Here is a 14,703-nt window from a genome sequence, read left to right on the forward strand (position 1 = left end):
ATAGATTTATAAGACAACTAATGTTTAAACATCTTTATATCCTGTAGCATGTTTAATTGCTGCTAAAAGGTTTGCATTTTAAAAAGGTACTACTAATTTGACGAGTCTCATCAGGACATGCATCCTAACTAATTGAATAAGAATGTATGGCATTCACATTTAAAGAAGGCCTTCCAATCGCCTAACTGTGGGCACAACAACCCCCTCCTCTTTCCCACAATGCATCCCCACCAGCTTGCAACACAAAGTTACACCCTTGGCAACACGTCAAAACTCTGCTGGCCAATTCAGGGACTTGGAAACACTTTTACTGTTGAGCTCTCAGCTGATATAGGACTTTATGACCAAGAACATAAAAGTTAGGGAGAGTTACATTAATTCAAAGAGGAATAACCAGCTCTCTGTTTTTAAGTTGTCACTCTAAAGTAAAAACCGTGCTTTTACATTAGTGTTGTGCGTACTACTTTCTTCCTCTTTTTGAATAGCTACAGGAATACTCAAATTTGGAAGAGAAATGAGGCATTGAGGAAAATCTCCTATAATCACAACTGATATAGTGCATATTGTTTGTTGGTTTGTCAAAAAAAAAAATTCAACAGCAATTTCCAGGAACAATACTGATAGTCTAATTCCTAGTTTTCCTATCTATGTGGTTTCAAATGATAGTGTTAGTCAATGTAGAAAGTGAAGGACAAAACAGAAACACTAATAGTCTTCAGATGTTTACACCACTTTATACTACGGTAATCTCATTTTACAAGGATACACATGAGATTTATTGCTGCAATGAAGCCATCAGGCAGTTATAGTGACCTGGCTGACTGATGTAAAAGTTAATCATCATCATGTTTCCAAGCTGCTCACCTTGCAGGACCCAGTATATCTCCGTATGCTCAGACAGTTTATCCAGATGCACAGCAATTGCTGTCAGATTTGCTTTGTACTGCTGCAGGGTTTCGCTGCTGCCACTGTGCAACTTGATGGACCACTGTGATAAGTGACGAAACAAGTGAGGTTAAGACAGATGGTATTTGGCCAACAACTTGCTGCTCTGTGCTCTAGTTGATCTGCAAACATTGACAGGCATTCTTTTAGACAGCTTACTGTTGCAGCTCCGAGGATAACAACATCCGGTTTGGCAGCGGTCTCCTGCAACACAAAGGTTAAGAGTATTGACAGATTTCCATGAGAGGAAGACGACCTCAATTGTTTTCATTTTAAGTCAACAATAGAAAGGAAATATGAAGGTTTTATACATTGTTCTTATTGGGAGTTTTTTCTTGACAAAAAGCCAGAAATTGATTCAGGCATTTGCGTTTAGCTCCACTGAAGCAAAGCGGAGAACCACCAGTTGCTACAATCATATCCTGCAAAAATTTACCAACTCCGCAGAGAGACTTTTGCCAAGTGTTTGTTGCAAAATGGCTCAATTTCAGACACAATGATGCAAGACTGCAAGAAACAGTTATCAAGTCTTGCCAAAGATGTTTGTTTTAGACCTGAGCTGTGACTGAATTTACAGCGCCACGTGTTTGTTCCTGTAATATATTTTCCTTCGCCATATATTTAGCTCCACCCATCTTCGTATCAATTCTAATCAGCTTCCTGGCCCCCAATAAAAAAATAAAAATTTTCCACTGTTAACCCCGTCTCTACCTTGTTTCACCGTGTGAAGTGGCTTTCCAGGATAATATGCGGTATTACTTTACTGTTAGACGGGATTTTAGACATCGGCCAAAAGGTTTCATTGTGCTCTCATCTTAGTGACTTTTTCTTGTTTTCTGACTTGTCATCAGGAGAACTGCCATGTCTTGGTAGTATATAGAAAACATACAAAAAGAAAAACTCGTCCATGAGACATCTAAAACTTCCAATAATGCTTCATGACTTAACACCATTTTAAACATTTCAACAACTTCCTCCTGACCTGCCTGCTGTGCTCATGACACGAAAATACAGGCGGAAAGATAGAGCAATATCTACAGTCAGATATGACACAGCATGGTGCTGCGTGACATATGAGGAGGATCGAGGAAAATCTGCCCCAAGCAATCAAGACAGAGACAAAATGATCTGCTTTGAGGATAGAAAATGGATCCATCATAGAATCGTTCAATTGGTGCTTAAAAATAGAACTTGATGCTGTGTGAAAGCTCACATGCGTCCATGACACCACGCGGTCCTTCATCGAGTTATTTGCCTCTGGATACCAAAGAAAGTCCTAGAAATAAAAACAAGAAAAGACGATGTTATCTTTATTTTAATCAAAGGTTCTTCTTAACAGGAAACATAACAGTGACTCTATAGAAAGCTCACCACATTAAGAGAGGACTTCTCGTCTTGAAAGAAGATGTCCTCATGCTGCAGGCGTTACATGCAAGCAGACAAAGAGAGGGTCTGTTGGAAAATGACCTCTCCTTTCTCGCTCTCCTCTCACCAGCTTGCTTCAGCTCAGAATAAAACTAGTCTGTCACTCTGCTGCACATATCTAGATTTTGAGTCATTTGCCGAAAATAGAACAAGCACAGTAATTTATCAACATTTAGGCTAAAACAGATCATAGAAATCTCATTTTTAAGCAAGCAGGAAGGCTTTAGGTTTCTAGCAGTAACGGCTCCACTTGGTAGGGTATGGGAAAACAATCCTTTTATCTTTCAGGAAGAGTATGAGATCTAATTATGGGGATTTAGTGCTAAACAACCAACATATATTTGCCGAGGGGGATTCAGGTAGAACGTTTCCTGTTAAACCGGAATAGAAAGATTTCTAACAGCCCCTGAGCGTGAAACATGTCATGTCTAGCGATTATACCTTGTTTCCATCTTCTGTCCTCTCAGGTTCAATAATTTTGACAAAGGAGTAAAACAGCTGCCTGATTCGTGAGTCACCGGCAAAGACCACCCGTTTCTTGGAAAGGCATGTTTTGGCTTCACTGCAAGACAAAAACATTGGTGAGGAATGATGCAAACATTTCCATTTAATTCACTAAATGTAACTACTGCCCATCAACCCTTGCAGACAAACAAACACACATACAGTTTGCTTTCAAACACAGAGAGGAACAGCTATTCGTATGACTCACATGCTTTTGTATTTGTGCATCATACAGCCATAAGGCTGCCATACATTCTCCCCCAAGTAGCGTCCTTTGGACAGCAGCCATTCACATGAGTCTCCTCCTAGAGACACACAGACAGAATCAAAGTGTGAACAACAAATAACCCACTTTTCACTGATGTGCAAACAGTACTGTGTCATTTCATTCAGCACAGTGCCACCACAGGACAATCCACGCAGCTCAGGTTGGGTGGCTTTGTACAAAATAAAGCAGTGAGCAATTTGGCTTGAGTGTTATGAACTCTGGCTATTCATTTATGTGCAAAATGAATGCAGCTGAACCCGTCTGCTGAAACTGACAAAACATGAACGACAGATGGAAGCTGGTGACGGACACAGGCTTTACCGTCACCACCCAGTAAAAGCAGCTGCTCAGCGTACAAGTCTCTTTAGACTGGTAGCAAGACACTGGTCCTGCTACACAAATATTAAAAAATTTAATATTTTGTTAAACTTTTTTTTCTTTTACACTATTACTACACTTTAGAGTTTTATATTAACCCACGACCTATTACGTAATTCAAATAAACTTTAGACTCTGCAGTTTAGAGGCTGCGTTCCTGTTCAAAAATCTATTTAAAAAAAAAAAAGCTTAACTGAAGACAATGATTAAAAAAAAACACTTCACTTTGCCGTTTCAGATTTTTTTAAATAGTCACGTTACTAACAAAATTAAATAATAATTGTTTACTATTTTTATTCCTCTTATTATTATTCAGCAAAAGAAATGCGCCTTTAGAATTATACATTTGTAATGACAATATTTAAGGGTTATTTCTCAAGTTTTCTATGCGTTTTACAAGACTCTGCCCAACACTAAGCTAACAAGAAATATACGAAAGCTACGAGTAACTAGTTTACTGGTTCTATTTATCCGGCGTATGCTTCATGAATATTTCACTCTTACGAATGTTAAAGCAGGTTTTGACATAAGTCAGTACAGTTACAGTACGCTAGCTTCATATTTAGCTAGCACGTTTAACAAACATCCACGCTTCCGTTGCGAGCCTTGCCTGGTTTAGTTTAAACAACATTACATACATTTTATGCCATTTTCAATCTTTTTATCCACCCCCATGAAACAAACACTGCACTGTACCAGCGAGCCGAAGCGCTCCCAGAGCCAAACAGTGAGCTAGCTGCTGTTAGCATGTGTCAAGTGTGGGCAGCATCAACAGTCAGTTCAAATAGCGGCGCTCCACTTACCTCCGTAATGCCGCAAAGCCGTGTGGAACAAGAGCAGCAAAAGAACCGCAGCCAGTGATATCAATTTAGCATTCTTGATTGTAAAATGTTGATTTATTTCGCGTTTGCCCCGGCTATAGGCCAGGACCGCCATCTTTGCTCCTCCATGACAACAGGCAGCTGTGTAGTCCAGCAGCGGCAGCGCAACACCACCTGTCCGCTTCGCCTCATGCAGCACTGCGTCCCCTTCGGTCTCCATCAGCGCCTCAGCAGAGTCGCTGCGAGTGTTCAGGATGGCTGTTTCCTAATGATTAACTTTTTCAAGCTTACGTAAAACCGTGCGCCCTTTCAGACTTTAAAGCAAGAAAAGTTTTAAAGTACCTCGAGTGCAGTTTTTAAAACTCCCGTGTCTCCGGTAAATAGTAAATCCTATTGCGCGCCTTCTCCTTTTGGGATCAGTGGCATTTGAAAATACTATGAATCTTTTTTAGAGTTCGAGCGGGTTAAACCGGATTGTCCTGAACAATGTGCAGAGCCTTGCATACCTTCTATCTTAAGGTTTCAAAAATATAGGGATTGGAGCTAGTAACCTCTAGGTTACTTATTGTTCTTAATAGTACTAGAAAGGGTTGTTCGAGTTTTTGAAAATGATATGTTGGGCGGAGCATACCTGTTTGTCTGTTATAAACCACGTTTATAACCTCAATGTTTCAATACTAAAACGTTGAGAGATGAAGTCTGGGTAAATTTGCTTAATGAATGTTAGGGTTTTGAGATAGTTTTCCATTATATAAATTGGTTTCAGTTCAGTTTTCCAGATGAATGTCACGTAATACTTGCCTCGCAAAGATTTCTGTACCCGTTGAGCCTTACATTTTGATTATTCTGAATCACAAACTTTACTGTGTTTTATATAAGTTTCATACAATAGTCCAATTCAAAGTAGTGGACAATTCTGAAACAGAAGAAAAATTATATAAAGTGCTAAAATAATATTTTTACACTTAATAATTTGAGTCACTGACATTTTTCAGGTAATGTCAAGTAAGTTAATAACCATTTTTCAGTGCAATTGCAGCTGCAAGTCTTTTGGATTATGTCTAGAGGCTGATATTTTTTCTTTATGCCAATGTTCAATGGGCAGCAAATAAGTGGAAAGCACAAAAATCACGTTGACAGATTCTGTGACCTGGGTCTCCTCCAGAGTTACCATGGGACTTTTGGCTGCTCCCGCTCCTCTGCTAGGACTCCACTACTTGAATATTTCCTCTGAGTGCTTTATACTTTAAAGTGGGTGACTGTATGACTTTTCTGTCAGTCTGTAGTTCTTTGATAAGTTACTTATTTTCCTCACATGTTAAATTATAGCGCACACAGTCTGAGGTTTTACCAGTGAAACACTATTAACATTACGGTTGGATGAGAAAAGAAGAGCAAACCTCAGTATTTTTACAAGTTCTGTGTGCCATGCGCTGTAACTACCTTAACAAACAGACGACAATCATGCCATTTTAATAGAAGAACAAACATTGGCTCTGCTTTTCCAGCTGGTTCTCTCACACGCCTTCACTCCTGGAAGAAGGGCTAAAAACCAGTGTGAAAAGATGGGTGTGGGCCATTTGGCCATTTTGCTTCTCATTTGGCCAAACAGACGTCTAATTGGCTCTTTATAGATTTAGCTCATTGTGGCAGATGTTCTCAAACAAGGCAGTGTTTGCCACACATTGTCCTAAGCTTTAACTGATTCATTTTTTACACAAAATCCAAACCTCCACACTGTTACCAATGCATCGCATGTGCTTACAAGCCAGAGCAGTGAAACCAAACAGATTAGATGACCTAAATTTCTGTCAACAAGACAGGACAGGGTCTTTAAAATAAGAATTTACAAAGAGTGTCTTAAAGATATTTTTTATTTAGCATATTAGTGTGCACTGTAAAATGTAAAAGTAAAGTGTACTCAAAAAGAAAAGTGACCTGAACTCATTCCAGCTTACTCTGTTGACTATACTGTACTAACTTAAACTTAGCAAAGACAACTTTCTACTGAGGCAAGTAATCAAACTCATCAGCAGCAAGTAACCCGAACTTGGAGTTATGAGTGAGCAAAACGCATCTGCATAACCAGCAGAAAACTCGGCATCATTCGGCAGCTCTCGTTGAACGCACATGCGCATTGGACACTGACGAGTGACGACGTGTTTGAAAGAAGCGCCAAACTGTCAACAATACGGCGGTTGCTGCAGCTAAGTTTTGTCACGGTAAGTCCCACTGTTTTTTTTTTAGCAAACTTATATTCGTTATCTCGGCCGTATAATTCATCCGTAAGTCCAGGTTTTGAGGTTAACTTTATGTGTAATGATTTAGCGATGCCTGGGACCAACGTTAGTCAAAAATATCATGTTTATTTAGTGGCAACAAGATGGAGCGGCAGTGCAAAAAAGCTGTCCGGGGCGCAAAAGAAAAAAAGGAAAAGGGATAAGGATAAAGATGTTGGCGGGTTAAAAAAGCCGCTGTACTGTTATAGAAGGCTTATGGTGAGTAGACTGCCATAGGTAGGACAGCTGTAAACTGTAGGAGAAGCAGCCGTGATGAAGAAGTGTAGGGTCACCAGATTTGGGTTTCTGAAAAGGAGGACACTTCTTTTTTTGTTGGCGGGGGGGTAGAATCGGCGGACACACATGCGCCAACGGGGGGTGGAGATGGGGAAGACGGCGGCTGGGGGCGTAGAACCAGCGGTAGCACAAGAAATCGGTAGCACATGTACACACATGTGCTACCGATTTCTTTGCCATACAAAGAAACCTGAAATGGAGTAGTGGAACGGAGTGGCAATGTAATCACAATGCACTGCTATGTAATGTGTTTTGAGGCAGTTGACCAAAATCCCTAACGATTTTTAAATTCCCCCCGGACATTTTTTTAGGTCTGAAAAGTAGGACATGTCCGGGAAAAAGAGGACGTCTGGTCACCCTAAAGAAGTGTTACGTTGATATGTAATTGTGGTGTTTATTGTTGTTAGGACTGCGAAGACCCAGACGTGTCTCACACCCCCATTGGGATCCTGACCATCATTCCTGAGGACAGGCAGGCCTCCACTGACTCACTGCACCTCCAGTCTTCAAGAACTGCCATCATTTTGGAAGGAAGTCTTGTCATGAATGATCTTGGAAATCTTCCACATGCCATGTGTTTGCTCTTTGGACTTATTTATTCTCTGAATTTGGAGTACCCTCAACAACTGAAGTACACCTTTGACTTCATCCAAAGGGTGCTTCTGTCACTTGGACATAAATCCCTAAAACCAAAAATACAATCACTCAAAAATCTTCTGATGCAATGAGTGAATGTGATGTGACATTATGGATCAATGTTGATACCTTTACCCTTATTAGAAAAGTGATTTTTATTTCTTGTTTGATTCTTTTATTGTTGGAGAGAGCATCATTGCACTTGCAGACTACTAAATGGTTTTATGTTAATGAGGAGAAACATCACTTCACTTCTTCACTATTTACTTTATCAATATTATGATAAATATTAGGCTCTAGTATTGAGAATTGAGTTTTTGTTTCACACCAGTCAACAAAGACATTTAAGCAGGGATTCTCAAAGTTTTAAAGACTGAGGGCCATTTGAAGGATTCAATATTAGACTGAAGGCTACCCTAGAAAAAAAGTCATGTCATTTTTTTCCCCCTAAAAAAGTCTATGGAAAACTTTGTTTCCAGGTTAGTGTGTATGTAACCACACTTGAGAACCTTGTATTTAAGGTAAACTTGTTTAATTATTAAACATTTTTTTCCATTCAAACTGTTGTCTGTTGGCTCTTCGTTCCAATAACTTAACACTTTTGGTTCATCTTACTTGAACATATCAAGGCAATTGGTTTCCTGATATTTTGCAAGTAATGTGAACTCTTAAACGTGTAAGTATAACTTATTTTTATGAGTACTGCTTAATTGGCATAACTCACAATTTGAAGTAGTCATAATTGACATTTTATAGTCAATTTTACTAATGATTTTGAGTTAACGGCACTCAAGTTTACTGCCATTGCATGAGTTGTCTGGATGAATATTTTACAGTTAACCCAATTAATGATTTTGAGTTAACGGTACTCAGGTTTACTGCCTTTATCTGAGTGGTCTAAACATAGTTTAGACCACTCAGTTATTTTTTAAAAGTTATTTTTTAGGTCATCTAGAGTTCACCATCCCCCCATATCGCTCCAAAACAAACCAAAGTGGGCTAGTTCGTTAGTGCTCCGTTTGTGCAGGTTTGTGCAGTTGAAATTTTCGTTTGTGCAGCTTTCGTCTTTGAGATATTAAAAGTTATAATTTTGGCCGATGACGTCACCATCCCCCCATATCGCTCCAAAACAAACCAAAGTGCGCTAGTTCGTTAGTGCTCCGTTTGTGCAGATGAAATAGATGCACACATTAACTGGCCACTTTATTAGGTAGACCAGTTCAATGACATATGCAAATCCAGTAATTAAATAGCAGCATCCTTGTACATTTAGGCATTAAGATGATGACAGTGATTTCACCTCTAGCGTCAGAATCGGGAAGAGATGGGAATTTAAGTGACGTCAAATGCGTTGTTGTGTTGGTGCCAGTCATGCTGGTCTGGGTGCTTCAGAAACTGCTGATCTGCAGGAGTTCTCATGGACAGCCATCTCTGGGCTTTACATAGAAAAGTCAGAAAAAAAGGAACTAAATAAGTTGTCTTAATGTCTATGCTTGGGCAAGAGTGCGCAAATTGTTCCAGAAACCTCAAATAACTACTTGTTGCAATCAGGTGCGATCATGTAAAGTGCTAACTCAGAACGGCCAACAAATAAAACGGTGAAGAGGATAAGCTGCAGCCGCAGAAAGTCACAGCATGTGCCACTCCTGTCAGAAAAAGGACAGGAAACAGAGCAGGATTGTCAATACTGAACTATTCAGTTTTTAGCATTAAATGGTGTAAAGATCATGAATTGAAATTGGCAGATTGGAGTCTAAATGGGAAAAGCAGATGCTCATATCAGCCAGGAAAAGCCAGATCTGTAGATTTCTAGTTCAAATCATTTTAATACAATGATAAAGAAAGTGGAGCGACCAGACATTCCTTTAGCTGCTTGACGGCTGCCTGAAGCAGATCAATAATATTTTAAGACAGTTGATTGGAAATACTTGTCGTGTTTTTAAAGCCGTTGTTGTCTGAATGGTTTTCTCAGCAGATAACCTGACAAACTGATCAATTAATATTAACTTGTTATACATGTAAACATTATGCACTTGAATGGTTATAGTTGGCAATATTGTATCTGTAATGATCAGTATGTCATATTTCAGCAGCATTAAAAAACTAGAAAATTTCTGAAGAAAATTAAATGGGGCCTGCCAGAGTGCGCCCGTCAGTCTGGACCCGGCGTTCCGACGCTGAAAGTTAACATCGACGCCATAGAAAGCTGCAGCACGATCGACGGCATGAGGAGAATCACGAGAACATCGACTGACATGGACTTGCGCCATTCAGCGTCTTAAAATGAGCGTATGAGCTAAAATTAGCAAAAATGCTAACGTTTTTGCTAAACGTTAGCATTAGCCAAGACGTTTCGCATTTTGGCTAATATTAGTCAAAATGCTAATTGAGCTAGTTAGCATTTTAGCTTAGTGCTAATTAGCTAATTTAGCTAATTTTTGTTAATGCTAATATTAGCTAAATTTAGCATTGCTAACGCTAATTTTAGCATTTGCTAATTTTAGCTAAATGCTAATTTTAGCATTTAGCTAAAATTTAAATGCTAATTTTAGCATTTAGCTAAAATTTAAATGCTAATTTTAGCATTTAGCTAAATTGAATTTAGCATTTTAGCTATATGCTAAAATAAAAGGAAAACATTTCAGTTCCTGCAACAATGGAGGACAAAACATCAAGAAGAGAGAATGATGTCCATGAAAAACCTGGAAATGACTCCAGCAGATGTCCAGGTATTCAGAGCAAAACTAAATCAGTTGACCTTGGCTTCACCTTGGAACCTGGAAAGAGTCTCAGGTGGAAACGTTTACGCCATGATGTTCATGCAGGGAGAGGAGATGGGAACTGGGAGATCTGGGAGAAACATCTGGGATGAGTCCCTGGAGAGAAGACGATCTGAAGTTAAAGGAAGACGGACTGAAAAACTGAACTACGCTGTACGAAAGCTGCCACATTGCGATTCTGGAGGACCAGAAATAAAACCAGTCCTACAGGATTCACTGCACAGATGTTGAGGAAGATGTTTTAGCAAAATGAGACAAACTCTTTACTCTGGGTTTCTAACTGCTAAACATAAAATGACCTAACTACTAAAAATGAACAAGTATAAAATGACCTAACTACTAAAAATGAACATGTATAAAATGACCTAACTACTAAAAATGAACAAGTATAAAATGACCTAACTACTGAAAATGAACAAGTATAAAATGACCTAACTACTAAAAATGAACATGTATAAAATGACCTAACTACTAAAAATGAACAAGTATAAAATGACCTAACTACTGAAAATGAACAAGTATAAAATGACCTAACTACTAAAAATGAACAAGTATAAAATGACCTAACTACTAAAAATGAACATGTATAAAATGATCTAACTACTAAATAACTACTAAAACTCATTTACAAACAATAACTATACTAACTTTTCCTGAGTTTCAGGCTTTACATTTCGCTGTAACTCATTTACAAATGATAAGCCTGTGTAGGTTTTCTCGCAGGTTTTGTACCACTTCCCTGAAAGCCTTTCTCACTGACTTAAAGGGGTTCCACTGCGGCTGTAGTCTGTTTGCCATCGTTACCAGGACATTTCGTTGTAGTATTGGGGTCCCCGCCTCCAGGACAAGGAGGATGTACTCTACGTTTTTGCACTCCTTCATCAGGTCTTTAAAGATGGTGGTCCCCTGGAGTGCAATCTTTTCTGGGCTCATTTTCAGAACTCTGGGTTTTGTTTCAACCCAGAGTTTCTTAAAGAGTCGATCACAGATATAATTATATTCAATTAAAGGGTAATTGCTGTTTCCTGTCTTGTCAACAATCTGTTGGATAACTGCTCTGACAAGATTTCTTACAGCAGTCCTTCTCATAATTATCTCCTCGGACTGGTCTTCCTCTGCTTCGTTGAGGGACTGGTCTTCCTCTGATTCACTGAGGGACAGGTCTTCCTCTGCTTCGCCGAGGGACTGGTCTTCCTCTGCTTCGCCGAGGGACAGGTCTTCCTCTGCTTCGCCGAGGGACTGGTCTTCCTCTGCTTCGCCGAGGGACTGGTCTTCCTCTGCTTCGCCGAGGGACTGTTCTTCCTCTGCTTCGCCGAGGGACTTGTCTTCCTCTGCTTCGCCGAGGGACTGGTCTTCCTCTGCTTCGCAGAGGGACTTGTCTTCCTCTGCTCCGCTGAGGGACTTGTCTTCCTCTGCTCCGCTGAGGGACTGGTCTTTCTCTGCTTCGCTGAGGGACTGGTCTTCCTCAGGTTCGCAGAGGGACTGGTCTTCCTCAGGTTCGCAGAGGGACTTGTCTTCCTCAGGTTCGCAGAGGGACTTGTCTTCCTCAGGTTCGCAGAGGGACTTGTCTTCCTCAGGTTCGCAGAGGGACTTGTCTTCCTCAGGTTCGCAGAGGGACTTGTCTTCCTCAGGTTCGCAGAGGGACTTGTCTTCCTCAGGTTCGCAGAGGGACTTGTCTTCCTCAGGTTCGCAGAGGGACTTGTCTTCCTCTGCTTTGCTGAGGGACTGGTCTTTCTCTGCTTCGCTGAGGGACTGGTCTTTCTCTGCTTCGCTGAGGGACTGGTCTTCCTCAGGTTCGCAGAGGGACTTGTCTTCCTCTGGTTCGCAGAGGGACTGGTCTTTCTCTGCTTCGCTGAGGCACTGGTCTTCCTCAGGTTCACAGAGGGACTTGTCTTCCTCTGGTTTGCAGACGGACTGGTCTTTCTCCTCTTCCTGTAGCTCTGCGGTTGTCTTGATTTCTTTAGGAATATCAGCTGCCATGGCCGTCGTTTCCTTGTTGTCTTTGGCAAGCTGAGCTACGCACCCTTTAATATCCGAAAGAGAAGCCTCTCCTTCTGACATTTTTATATCTTCCACTTGGATTATCAGTGGAGCCACCTTTGCTGAATGTCTAGCAAAGAAATTCCTAAAAAACCTCTTGATCTCTCCTGTCAGACCTTTAGTCTTAGACTTTGGCTCACTGTCGGCTGGTTCCATGAATGAGGGCGATCTATCCAAAACGGTGACGTTGTGGGTCTCCGATGGTGAACTCTGACTATTTTTAATCATTATTTGTCAGGTTGAAGATAATTTTCAACTCTAGCAAAAACAACAGATTCTGCGAAGAATGAGTGCAAAGTGAAGTTTTAGGGGGAAAGAAAGCAAATAAAGACCTTGACCTATGACGTCTGTCCATACGTCATAGACATCAAACCGCCCACACAGCAGCGTCATATCCTCAGTATGAAGTCACGTTCTGTCAGGAGCCACTTTACTGCGCATGTCAGACTATATTTAAACTTTTTACAGATGGGATAATTAAATCATTTACAAGTGGAGCCACCGCAGATCGCTTCTCTTCGCCCAGCGCAACTCCCGCAGCCTTGCGGCATCCGCAGCCGTCAGGTCTATTTTTAGCGCCTCAACCCGCTGCTTTTTATTTTGTTACATTTTTTATTATTTCTGAAGGTTTTGTTTGTTAAATGCCGTGATAGGGGAAGCTACAGCTTAATTTTCCTCTGATTGTGACCAGAATAGGGAGAAATGATTTTATTTGTCCTTTGCTCGCTAAATATGAATAGCGCGGTATTTAGGTTTTTTTGGGGGGTTTTTTTTATGCAGACGGAACTCGGTTTATCGGTAAATATATCTCTCATTGATGTTACCACGAACAAAATGGCTTTAATATCGCTAGTTTATAGCTAATATCCGACGTTTGGGGCATGTTGTCTCATTTATAGACTCACCTGCATTTAGTACTGATGGCTTATTAAGACAGAACCAAGAGTTAGAATAAATTACTCTGTGATAAACTATTCTAACTCTTGGTTCTGTCTTAATGAGCCATCAGTACTAACCCGCTGCTTTTCATTTTAATGAAACGAGTTAGCATTAGCTAACATGTCGTCAATCAAATTACTCTGTGATAAACTGATTGACGACATGCTAGCTAATGCTAACTCGTTCATTCAACAGAGTAACATCTGTGTGTATGTGTGAAGATCCAGTCCTGCTTCTCTCAGTGATCAATTTTAGGGAAAAATAATTATCATTCAAATAAACAGAGTTAATAATATCTGTTCTCTGTTCGCATGTTATGAAGGGGAGCAGATTAATTCACGAAGCTGAAATAATTCATCCCAAATAAATTTGACAAATAATGAGCAAATATTTTCAAACTTACAGGATTTGTTATTCATCAAGAAAGGAATATTGTTAAAATGTGTTTGATTCAGTCAGATTATTAAACAGTTAATCTTCTCCACTTGTAGAGTTTAATCAGACACGTGCAGAGCGCCTGATCCGTGATGCCCCTAGTGCCCTTTTTGAATTTTTTTTTCCAATTATTTATTTTTAATCTGTATGTCAGAAGGCCTGTTTGTGCCCCTCAGCAATAATAATTAGCTAAATATAAGTTAGCAAAATAAACTAGTCTGGCTGCCCTCAGTCTAATAATGACTCTCAGAGTGTAACTGCTCAGAGTCATTATTAAAAATAATAGCACCCCTTTGCATGGCAGGCCCCAAAAACAACCTTTTTCTATTCCATTTTTAATAAAAGCTATTCCATCATGTCATATATTTTCCTTTGACATTTTGTGAAAATATGATGAAGCTGTAATATTTTGGCCAATGTTATCATATTGCAAAAAAACCCTCAAAATGCTTAGAATGAGTGAAAAGCACACTATAAGAAACCTTTATGAACCCAAATTAGATCAAAATCGACTGTATGTGTGGATTATTCAGCAGATTTTCCGGCGCATAAATTTAATCCACTGCCCACTTGTCTGCTCTAAGGCATGTTCCCTCCCTTCTACTTTTCTCCCACCTGGCATTAAACGTCTTCCTAGCACTAAAAGCATATATCATGGAATATTTGGAGTTGTTCAGTGTTGGCCAAGCAGACTGATCGGAGCCATCTAACCATTTCCTTCCCTGGGCTTATATGTGACAACATGGAACAAATTGTAGCCCTTCTGAATCACTCCGCAGCCCCAACAACTTAAGCACTGGAGGACAGCTGTGGTGAGCAGCGTTGGGAGTGCCATGCATCTTAAACCTGTCGGAGTCAGCGTTTCAAAGTGTAAATATGCGTATTTGCAAAGTCTTCCAAAATTCTTTTTTTGTCAGGTTGTGTACTGTGTTGCTGCTACGGACAAAAAAAAAAAA

At 40.0% G+C, this 14,703-nt stretch overlaps 1 protein-coding gene across 5 annotated transcripts in view; it reads right to left on the reverse strand.

Annotated features, from left to right (window-relative positions):
- casd1 (CAS1 domain containing 1) overlaps nt 1-11,466 on the reverse strand; it is a 19,355-nt gene extending 7,889 nt beyond the window's left edge. For 2 of the 5 annotated variants that reach the window (XM_044137903.1, XM_044137902.1), the window contains exons 1-7: nt 4,324-4,842; nt 3,083-3,179; nt 2,812-2,932; nt 2,317-2,361; nt 2,159-2,221; nt 1,105-1,149; nt 865-988 (exon numbers count right to left, since the gene is read on the reverse strand). In XM_044137903.1, the coding sequence (XP_043993838.1) occupies nt 865-988; nt 1,105-1,149; nt 2,159-2,221; nt 2,317-2,361; nt 2,812-2,932; nt 3,083-3,179; nt 4,324-4,561 (733 nt within the window). In that variant the 5' untranslated portion in view covers nt 4,562-4,842. Of the gene's footprint in view, nt 1-864; nt 989-1,104; nt 1,150-2,158; nt 2,222-2,316; nt 2,362-2,811; nt 2,933-3,082; nt 3,180-4,323; nt 4,843-8,853; nt 8,990-9,078; nt 9,200-10,255; nt 10,430-10,981 lie in introns of those variants that run through there. The other 3 variants (XM_044137905.1, XM_044137904.1, XM_044137906.1) reach the window with 3 other exon arrangements.
- Between the last annotated feature and the right edge of the window lie 3,237 nt (nt 11,467-14,703).

Source organism: Gambusia affinis, linkage group LG14, assembly GCF_019740435.1.
Source record: "Gambusia affinis linkage group LG14, SWU_Gaff_1.0, whole genome shotgun sequence".
NCBI lineage: Eukaryota > Metazoa > Chordata > Actinopteri > Cyprinodontiformes > Poeciliidae > Gambusia > Gambusia affinis.